The sequence below is a fragment of the Eulemur rufifrons genome, chromosome 6 (genome assembly GCF_041146395.1).
Source record: "Eulemur rufifrons isolate Redbay chromosome 6, OSU_ERuf_1, whole genome shotgun sequence".
NCBI lineage: Eukaryota > Metazoa > Chordata > Mammalia > Primates > Lemuridae > Eulemur > Eulemur rufifrons.
Window position 1 is genome coordinate 59,306,268 of NC_090988.1, and position 11,233 is coordinate 59,317,500.

Genomic DNA, 11,233 nt, shown 5'->3' on the forward strand with positions numbered 1-11,233 from the left:
CGTATTCAGGGTAACAAGGGCCTGTGGGGCCACCACAGTTGACAGGACAGAGTGAACCTACAGAATTTGTGGTGCAATCAGGATCCCTGCTGGCCATGTTCAGATGCCTGGCCCTTCTCCCTACTTACACAAAAGGGACCAATGCACAGGAATTTGCAACTAGCTAGAGTGGAAAAGTGCACAGTCGGCAAACTTTTCCTCTTTTGGTTTCTGAAGAACCTGGATAGGCCTTCTCAGAAGCTGCAGTCATAAACTGTTAGGCCTTGTGGAGGCCTAAGCCAAATCTGCACCCCAGAAAACAAGTCTCCCCCACCCCTTGATAAAGGTCAACCTTCCCCTGAACAACAGCCCTGAGAAGGTTGTGGGTGTAGGCTGACCAACTGTCCAGGTTTGTCCTGGGACTGAGGGGTTTCCTAGGATACAGGACTTTCAGTGCTAAAACCAAGACAGTCCTGGGCAAACCAGGACCGCTGATTACTACAGTGGGAGGTGGCAGGGACAAGGGACTAGTGAGGCCAGAGAAGAAGGCCAGGCAGGCAGACCCTTTCCCTGTAGACCAGCAGCTGCCTCTCAATCCCAAATTTCCCAAACTCCTGCCCCATCGTGTCATTTTCCAGGCACTAATGGACTGTCCCAGGTCCTGGGGATGGTCCACAGGCCAGCCAGGGCTGTGAGTTCTGAGAGAATGGCAGTGGAAAGGGCATGAGTTGGACCCAGGGGTGGGACAAGATTTTGTGAGGCCTCAAGCTTACTGCACTTTAGGGGGTTCTTTAAGAAAGGAATACAAGATTACTAATGCAAAATTACCACCAAGGACCTGGCAACTGAAGGACCCTAAACTTCACTAGCTTCAAGGCAAAACCGCCTCTGTTTCAACCTGATATTTTGGATTATATGGTTCACCCACCTACCCCAGCCAGCGCAGCACCTCCCAGTCAGGACTGGGTGAACTGATGGCAGCGTCCTCCCCAGTCTTGCCAGTGGCGGAAACAATGATACCCATCCCGCAGCTATGAAGTCCCAGACCTGAGGGACCCCAGGACCGTGCTGGTTTGACTGCACCCTCACCCCTGCACCTGCAGGTTCTCTGGGCATTCCCCTGGGGGATCTGTTCCGCAGTAGCGTGCGGAAGGGGGGCATGCAGACACCCAGGGAGGCCGCGAGACTGGATGACAGTGGGCACTGCCTGGAAGCCCGCGGCGCGGGTCGCAGAGGCGGTCCCAAAGCCCGCAAGGCGGCAAGAGCCAGTGAGAAAGTTCCCGTCCGGAGCGTGCGGGGCTGGCTGGCGTGCTCCTGGGGGCGGTGAGGCTCCTAATCCCGCTGACGAACCTCCGGGACTGAGCCTGGCACCGCCAACACAGGCACCGGCGCACACATTCAGCCGCCGCGCTTCCGGAAGCCACCAACCAGCCCGCGGCGGCGGGTACAGGCGTGGGGGGAGCCACCGCCGCTAGCGGGGTGGCCTCGGCAGGGCCCACGCCGCCGCCCCCGCCCCCGCCCCGCGCCCCACGCACCCCCGGGCACCGGCACCGCGCGCCGGGCACCTACCGTCCTCCTGGTCCAACACCATCGTCCCCCGGCCGCTCCAGCCGGGCACGGGCCGTGGATGCAGAGGGGCGCGCGGCTCGGACTCCCGCCGCCGGCCGCCTGCCCGGGCTCCGCGCCCCGCGAGCCGCGGCCGCCGACGGGGCCCGACCGACCGGCTCCGGGAGCGCAGCCCCGCGGGCAGGGAGCGCGAGAGGAGGCGGGAAGGGCGCGGTGCGGCCCGGGGGCGGGCGCGGGGACGCGACAGCCGGGCTGGGATCGCCGGAGCCGCGCGAGCAGCCGCTGCCCGGGCCGGGCCGGAGCCGGAGCCGGAGCCGCAGCCGCAGCCGCGCGCCTTCTCCCTCCGCGCCGGCCGCGCTCGCCTCAGCACAGTGAAGGCTGCATTTCCCAGGGCCCCTCAGATTCCCCTGTTAATTAAATCAATTCATTATGCTCAGATCTGATTAGCAGCCCTTCCCCCCCTTTGAATCAATTATTCAATACACAAACATAATTGCTTGGGCCAGAGGTGCCCGCCATTAGCTTATTTAACTCCAAGGACACTAATTACCCGCAGGGCACGGGAACTTTTCTCATTAATTCTGACAAAACACAAAAGCACAGCCAGAGTGTGTGCGTGTGAGGGACTCTGTGTGTGCGTGTGTGTCAGCGTGCCAGTGTGTGTGTGACCGCATGCCAGAGTGAGTGCTGTGAGGGGCGGTGAGCCCCTGTGTGAGCTTAAGACGGGTGGGGTGGCGTGTGTGCGGTCGCGGGTGGGAGTGTGCCCCTGAGCCTGTGGCCATGCCGTTGTGAGTGGGGGGCTCCGTGCGTGGGTTTCTGTACCAGTGCATCGGGCTGGGTGTGATTCCGGGTCTGGGGACTGTGGGCCAGGGTTGGAGACTCAGCACAGGAGTGTGAGTGAGATTTCGAGAGTGCTTCTGTGTGTGACTTTGCGACTGTGACTCCATGGCTACTGTGGCAAGCGTCCATATCCCCTTTCTTTTTTTATCGTTGCCCGCGGCACGCTCAGTCCCACGGGGGAAAGTGCAGATCACAGAAGAGAAATCAGGGAGGATAAGGAGGCGGTGGGTGACCCTGGAGCCAGGCTGGGCCACAGCATCCTCCTCCCCATCACCTGTTCATGCACGGGCTGGGATTTGCTCTCCCCCAGCTCCGCTCCGCCTCACTCCCCAGTTATAAGCCCCAGGTTCCCACCCCCCTCCCAGTACTGCCCCACTCTCCACTTTTATCCCAAAGCCCCCCCCACCCCATTTCCACACAAGCCTAACACCCAGGCACACTCCCCCCAACTCCCCTCCACCCCACGCCTCGTTCTTTGCCTCCTGTCTCAAGGCTGTACTGAGGGTGTGCCTATGGTTGACCAACTTCTCCACATTTTACCTCCCAGGAAATCTCTATTGAGAGAGCCAGGGAGAGAGCCCACAGAGGCAGGGACACAGAGGGTAATTGATTCCCCCAAATTAGGTTTCTGCTTTCTAAAGACCGGTATTGTTCTTGTTCTCAATGTGCACAGAGGTATTGAAGTTTTCCTTTTTGTTTCCTCGGGCAATGAATGAGCTTAATCCATTTGGCTTTATAAATCAGGAAACTAATATTCGCTCCTTTCCATAGCAGCTTTTTAAAAAATTTAATTGGTGGGGGAGGCGCCGTTAGTCACCCTTATGCTGTCCCCAAGCCCCCACTTATCAAAACACATTCTGATTGAGGGGTGGAAAGGGGGGGGCTCATCCTGATTCCTCCCACCCTCCTCCATCCTTGCACATGGACCCACATAGTATCTGGGAAAGTTTGAGAAATGATTGCATGAATTGTATTCAATTTAGTGAAGAAAAGGGGGAGTGCTCAGAGAGGCTCTTCAGAATGATCTCCCAAACTGGCTGCTCTCAATTCCTCACTAGCACTGAGCCACTGCCTAGATGAGTGCTGGCTGTTCCTTGTACTAGGGCATCTGGTCAAGGGGAAAAGTGGGGCCTGAAAGTCTGCCCTCTCTCTGCTCTCCAAGCTATGTGCTTGGCATAGGCTGCACCCACCCAGAGAGGGCATCTTTGGCTAATTTCCACAAAGGCACCATATAGAATAGCATGGCCCTACAATTAAGTATCTCTGCTTGGCCAGAGTTCACACTCAGAGAAGCCAGACTGAGGGGTGAGCATCCAGCCTCCCTGCTCCCTGCCCCCTCACTTGCAGCAAGGACCTGTGGGATTTCATAAAAGACAAACCTCCTGATTTTCATAGAGAGCAAGAGAAAGTTCAGAGAGATTAACCATCATGGAGTGGTCAGGAACACTGAAGCAGATGCCCAGCCCCATCTCTGCATTTATAGGGGGCCCCAACTCCTGGTGAAAGATACTGAACTCAGTCCACAGCTGGGAATGAGACAGGAACAGACCTGTCACAAGGACTGAGGTCCCCAGCAGGAGTCATGCTGGGGGAGAGACAATGAGCCTCCTGAGAGGAGATCTTGGGTGGACTAGACCGAGCAGCCATGCCTGGAGTTTGGAGGGAGCAACAGTTCTAGGTACAGTGCAAGGGTGAGCCTAACCCATTCCTAGCACTCTCAGAAGAAGATGGCAGTGGTGCAAATGAAGAATGGAGCCGTTTGCTATGGCAGCCCCCTCTGAAATAGCTGGTCACTAGAAACTAAGGTGTCACCTTGCTGGGCCAAGAAGGAAAAGAGCAGCTGGGGTCAGCAACTTGGTGGCATTGGCAGGAGCTCCAGCAAGATGACAAGGGCATCAGGCAGCAGCTCTAATTATGTGGGAGGTATCTCTTGCCCCAGCCCATCAACGCCCACCTCCCAACCCTGGGATTGTTAGAGAGGAAATGACTATTCAGAATTCCAAATCTAGTGGTGTCCAGAGGACACTTGGGTTACAAGTGTAAGGATTTGTAGAACTTTTTGGAGAAGAGGATCCTGGAGTGGAGAATCAGAGCATCAGAATTTGAGGCTAATTATTGTGATGTGTGAGATCTGGTATTCGGCATTTGTATGCCTTTGAGACTCTGTGAGCCAGAATGGACCATAGCGGAGCAGCTCCTGGTGCAACTGCCAGCATTGCCCAGTGGCAGTGGAGGTCAGTACATCAGTATATTACACTAAACACGAAGAGAGTGAATTTCCTATCAAAAAACAGATTGCCTGAGTGAGTTAAAAATAAAAATACAGCCAAATGCTGTTTACAAGAAATACTCCCAAAACAAGGTGACAAAAGAAACTGAAAATAAAGCAATAGGCAAAGATATACCAAGAGAATCCAAGCAGAGAGGGAGTAAGGAGCAGCAATATTGATGTCAAACGAAGCTAACTTCAAAGCTAAAAGCATAAACTGCTTGAAAAACTAAGAAACACTCTCTTAAGTTAGTATTGGATCAAAAATAAGATCAAAATTGAAATTACAAATACACTAGTAATGAAAAAAGGAACCCAGCACACCATACAGAACTTATGGAACACAGCTGTACTAGCAGGGTAAAAAATAGGTTTAAATGCTTTTAATGTAAAAAAGAAAAAAAGACTAAAAGCAAATGAACTAAATATTTATTCTAAGAAATGAGAAAAAGAACGAAGTAAGCCAAAAAAAGTAGAAGGGAATTAATAAAGTTAAAGTCAGAAATTAATGAAATAGAAAATAAATAAATAATAGGAAAAAAAAAATAATTAAAAGGGAAAATTAGAACCAAAACCTTGTTCTTTGAAATGACTAACCAAACATAAAACCCCCTCCAGGCAAGCCTACTTAAGAAAATAAAGAAAGCAAAAATGTATGATAATAGGTATAAGAAAAGAATTATAGGTACAGAAAAAGTTAAAGAATTATTACAATAATATGTGTAAGCCTATGAAAATAAATGTGAATACCTAGAGGAAATGAATGGCTTCATGAAAAGTAGAAAATTATCAAAATTGAGCATAGAAGAAGTTGAAATCCTGAATAGGCTAATAAACAGAAGACATTAAAAAAGATATTATAACTCTGCCATTAAAATATCACAAGGCACCATATGCTCCAGCAATTCCACTTCCAGATATGTACCTAAAAGAGTGCAGGTTCTGGAAGAGATATTTGTACACCCATGTTCTTAGCAGCATTATTCCACAGTAGCCAAAAGGTAGAAGGAACCCACATGTCCATTAATGGATGAATTGATAAAATGTGATATTTACCTACAATGGGATATTATTCAGCCTTAAAAAGGAAGGGACTTCTGACACACATTACAACATGGATGAAACTTGAGAACATTATGCTAAGTGAAATAAGTCAGTCACAAAAAAAAATAAATACTGTTTGATTTCATTTATATGTAGTACCCAGAATGATCAAATTCATACAGACAGAAAGTAGGATGGTGGTCGCCAGGAGCTGAGGGAAGAAGGAAGTAGGGAGTTGTTGTTTAATGGGTAAGCATTTCAGAGTTGCAAGATGAAAAGAGTTCTGAAGATTGGCTACACAACAATGTGAATGCACTACTGAACTGTACATTTAAAAGTGGTTGGGATGGTGAAATTTATGTTTCATGTATTTCATCACAATTAAAATAAAAAACTACAGATTAAATTAAACATGAGTTTTATATAACCCAAATAATAGATGATTTTAATGCTACTTAAACTATTCCACACAAGAAAAAAATTTGGAAAGCTTCCTAATTTGCTATATGAGCTAGCATTTTCTTTTTCTTTTTTCTTTTTATTTCATCTTATTGTTATGGGGGATACAGAATTGCAGGTTACATACGTTGTCCATGTACCGCCTTTCCCCCCAAGTCAGATCCTTAATTGCCAAACCTTATAAAGATTGAATTTCAAAAGAAAGAAAAGGAAAAAAAATTACAGAATGGTTTGGATATTAGTGCAAAATCTGAAATAAGATATTAGCTAACTGAATATGGGAAAAATTATCATAAGATTAATACACCATGACAAAGGAGGGTTTATTTTAACAGCACAAACATGATTCAGCATCAGAAAATCTATCAGTATAGGCCACTACATCAACAAATAAAGGAATAAAATCTGATTATAGTAATATACGTCAAAAATCATTTGATAAAGTTTAGCACACATTGCTAATAAAATATTAAGCAAAAACAGAAATAGAAGAAAACTACTGCAATTTGTTAAGACTGTTTACCAAAACCCAATAGTAAATATATAAACAATGACATTCTTCTGAAGCTATTTTCATAAATTGAGAACAAAACAGGATGCCCGTTATCATCGCTATTATTCAACATTTTTGGAGACTTTAATTCAACAAGACAAAGAAATGAACTATTCAGAATAAATAGCTGTTTTTAAAAAGACAACTGTATGTTTATTTACAAATTATGTGAGTATGTATCAAGGAAATCCAATAAAATTAACTAGATAATTGGGAAAGTAGCTAAATAAAAGGTAAGTGGACAGAAATCCATAGTTTTTTTCCTAAATGCAATGATATATTAGAAATAGAAATGAAGAAATAGTGACAAAGCTATAAAACACCCAGGAATAATTTAAAAACAACACAGAGCTGCGTGTGGTGGGGTGCACCTGTAGTTCCAGCTACTCAGGAGGTTGAGGTGGGAGGATCACTTGAACCCAGGAATTCAAGTTCAGTCTGGGAAACATAGTGAGATCCTGTCTCAAAAAAATAAAATAAAATAAAATGTTTTTAAATAATAAAAACAACCACTATCACAAAGGTAAAGGTCTTCTATGAAGAAAGTTATGAAATCATATTGAAGGGGATATAACAATATCTGAATATATAGAAAAACAGCTATATTTCAGAAAAAGAAGATGTACCACAAAAAGCCAATCCTTTCAAAATTAATATGCAGATTTAATGCAATTTAATTAGAATCACAAATAAAAAATTTTAGAACTTAAATTTAACTTGAAGTTCAATTGAAAAATAAATATCTGGGCCGGGCGCGGTGGCTCACGCCTGTAATCCTAGCACTCTGGGAGGCCGAGGTGGGCGGATCGTTTGAGCTCAGGAGTTCGAGACCAGCCTGAGCAAGAGCGAGACCCCATCTCTACTAAAAATAGAAAGAAATTATATGGACAGCTAAAAATATATATAGAAAAAATTAGCCGGGCATGGTGGCGCATGCCTGTAGTCCCAGCTACTCGGGAGGCTGAGACAGGAGGATCGCTTGAGTTCAGGAGTTTGAGGTTGCTGTGAGCTAGGCTGACGCCACGGCACTCACTCTAGCCTGGGCAACAGAGTGAGACTCTGTCTCAAAAAAAAAAAAAAAAAAAAAAAAAAAAAAGAAAAATAAATATCTGAAGCTAGTTAAGAAAACACTTGAAAAGAAAAGCTAATTGAAGAGAACTTCCATTACCAGACAGTAAAATATATTACAAAATCACCATCATCTAATAGTATGGTGTAAGCTAGGAAAAGAAAAATAGAAAAACAGAGAGCCAATAAACAGATTCAAGTACAGAAAGAAATTTTATATATGATTAAAGTTGCATTTCAATTCATCAGAGAAAAAAATTAATACATTGTATTACCATCTGAATAGACATTCTCCAAGGGATATATACAAATAAGCCAATAAGCACCTGAAAAGATGCTTAACATCTTTGGTCATCAGGAAAACACACATCAAAACCACAGTGAGATACTACTTCACACCCACTAGGAAGCCAGAATAAAAAATTCTGATAACAAACATTGGTGTAGATGTGGAGAAACTGGAATCTTTACACACTGCTGATGGGAAAGTAAAATGGTGCAGCTACTTTGGGAAACAGCCTGGCAGCTCCTCAAAAAGTTAACCACAGAGTCACCATATAACCAGCAGTTGCACTCCTAGGTGTATACCCAAGAGAATTGAAAACATATGTCCACACAAAAATTTGTAAACTGATGTTTATAGCAGCATTATTCATTGTAGCCAAAAGGTAGGGGGAAAAATCAAATGTCCATCAACTGACAGATGGATAGTATTCAGTCACAAAAAGGGATGAATTACTGATACATGCCACAAGATGGATGAACCTTGAAAACATGATGCTAAATGAAAGAAGGTAGTTGCCAAAGACTGCATATTATGAGATTCCATTTATATGGAATGTCCAGAAGGGGCAAGTCTATATATAGAGAAAGTAGATTAGCCATTGCCAAGGACTTGGGATCATAGGGGATAACAGCTGAAGTGTTTGGGGTTTCTTTTTGAGGTGATAAAAATGTTCTAAAATTGACTGTGGTGATTGACTTACCTGTGAACATACTAAAATGCATGGAATTGTACACTTTAAGTGTGTGAATTGTATGGTATGTGAATTAGATCTCAATAAAGTTGTTTCAAAATGGTGCTGCCATAACTGGTTATCCATCTAACAAACAAATGGGCTCCCTAGCTCCCCTAAATAGGAAAATTGTGTTCCAAGTGGTTTAGATATTTTAATATAAGCACAAAACAATGAAAATATTAGAAGAAATTTGAAGAGAAAAATGTAATAGATTTGGAAAATAACATGAGAAAATTTGATGGGCCTAAGAAAGGAAAAGATAGACAAACTAAATTTGATTTTTTAAAGTTTACTGGCGAAAGATACTGTAAACAAGAGAAAAATACAAATGATTTACTAGGAAAATATTTGCAAAATATATGTAGTATTAAAAGGGAAAATATGCTATAGATACAAAGAGTTTCTGTAAATTATATATATATAAAAATACAAGCACCCAAAAGAAAGATGGAAAAAGGATATGAATAGGCTAACCAGAGAGGAAGAGATCTGAATGGCCAATAAAATGCTTGCCATCATTATTAGTTGGGAAAATGCAAATTAAAGCAAAATAGGTTTTCATTGTTTAAATTCATTAGATTGGCAAACAGTTTTAAAAGAGTAAAATGTTTAGATCTGCTAAAAATTTGAGAAAATGGGCGCTCTCATTTGTTGGTGTATGGAGGCTAAATATAGTATTGGGTATCAGCTGAGCAGGTAATCTGGCACTATCTATTACAATTTGGTGTAACCTGACACTATCTATTAAAAATGTACATGTCTTTTGACCCAAGAAATCCTTATTTTGGGACCCCACCTTATGGAGGAAAATCACTTATATGTAAGGATAATCCTATAATTTCAGCATTGTTTGTGGTGGCAGAAAACTGGAAACCATTTGAATATCAATGTCAATCAATGATTGAATAAATTGTGCTACAACCCTGCTGTAGAATATTATGCAACTGTTAGAAAATGAGTAAGAGCTATAACTACTGACTTGCAAAGGATGTCTGTGATGGTGAGGAAAGTAGGTTGCAGAGTAGCAAGCAATACTATCCTATTTTTTTAAAAAAGCCTCTCTCTGTTTAGATGCACATGAAAAGCTGTGAAAGATTGCCCTTGCTCAGGCATTGGTGACCTTAGCAGGTCAGAATGGAAAGTAGGGGCAAGGGAGAAAGCATACACTTTTAGGATCTTTTCATTACTTATAATCTAAAGTAATTTGTAATTTTTTTAATTTAGAAATAAATCAGGCATTGTTTTTGACACTCCCTCCAATTGGTCACTGCCACTGCCGTGGTCCAAGTGACCATTATCTCTTGTGCACTGCTGCCAGAACTCCTTACTGGCCTCCCTGTGTCCAACCTGAGCCCCAATACTATATATAGCCTCAATATACTATACACAGCCAGGAGGTAGTTTAAAAATGCAAACCAGGTCTTGCCAACCAACCCTCACACTGTAATGGCTTCCTGTTGCTCTCTGTAGCAAGCCCTTCAACCTCTGCCTACATGTTCTACCAGATCCTGCATGAGCAGGAGCTTCCGAAGCATCTCCCATTGCTGACACCCATCCCTTGCGCCCACACTGCAGTGTACTGTCCTTGTCATTGTCTGAACCACCACCCGCCTCCCAGCCTAGAGATGCACTGTTTCTTCTACCTGGAATGTCCTTCTTCCCTTCTTCATTTGGATCACCTTGTGTTCATCTCTTGGGTCTGGGATTCAATGTCAGGGTGGCCTCTCCCCTCAAGACTAGGTTAGACCTCCCTGTTACAATCTGGCATGGCCCTCTGTGCTTTTCCTCCATAGCTCTTATCACAACCATCTAGTTAATTACATAGTTATTTGTATAATTATTTGTGTGACAGCGATAAAAGAAAAACTATTAAGTTGTAAGTGTTTCCATCTTCTTCTCTAGCCCCCCTGTTTTGGGAGAGAGATGGGTTAGACAAGAAGGCCTCAGGAGTCCAACCCAAGGACTCCAGTTAGGAGATTCTGAACTTGCCCTTGGCCTCCATGCACCTGCCACCCAAGCTCCAGCTGGGAGAATTTGGCTGGCTCAAATATTTCCCTCCACTCATTCATTTATCTAGCCAACTAGCTTGTTCAGAGAATTGATTATGGCAAAGCCCTCTGAGGCACTGGTGAGATTTTGGGGTTCCCCAGCCAGCCATTATAAGGACCCCTCCCCAATCTCCAAATGGCTTCATTTCTACACCTTCAGGGATCTTTACCAAGGGGGCTCCCAGAGCCCCACCATCCCCTCTGAGGCTACAAATACTCCAGAAACCAAACCCCACCTGACCTGCAGTATCAGAATCTTATTCTGAACCCCTACTTTGCATGATTAGAAGTCATCTGCTCCCTCTCATGTCCTCCTAATCACCTGTGCACTGAGGATTGAAGACCTGGAGCTATCCTGGGCTAGATCTAAGAGGCCAGGTGTTGCCAA

The 11,233-nt window shown here is 44.5% G+C and overlaps 1 protein-coding gene across 1 annotated transcript in view; it reads right to left on the reverse strand.

The window, feature by feature from the left end:
• The window catches only part of LMO1 (LIM domain only 1), a 91,828-nt gene that overhangs the window by 37,075 nt on the left and 43,520 nt on the right, over positions 1 to 11,233 (reverse strand). Inside the window, 3 exon segments of the mRNA XM_069470558.1 lie at positions 1,549 to 1,576; positions 1,579 to 1,645; positions 1,647 to 1,923. Coding sequence (XP_069326659.1) covers positions 1,549 to 1,576; positions 1,579 to 1,645; positions 1,647 to 1,923 — 372 coding nt within the window.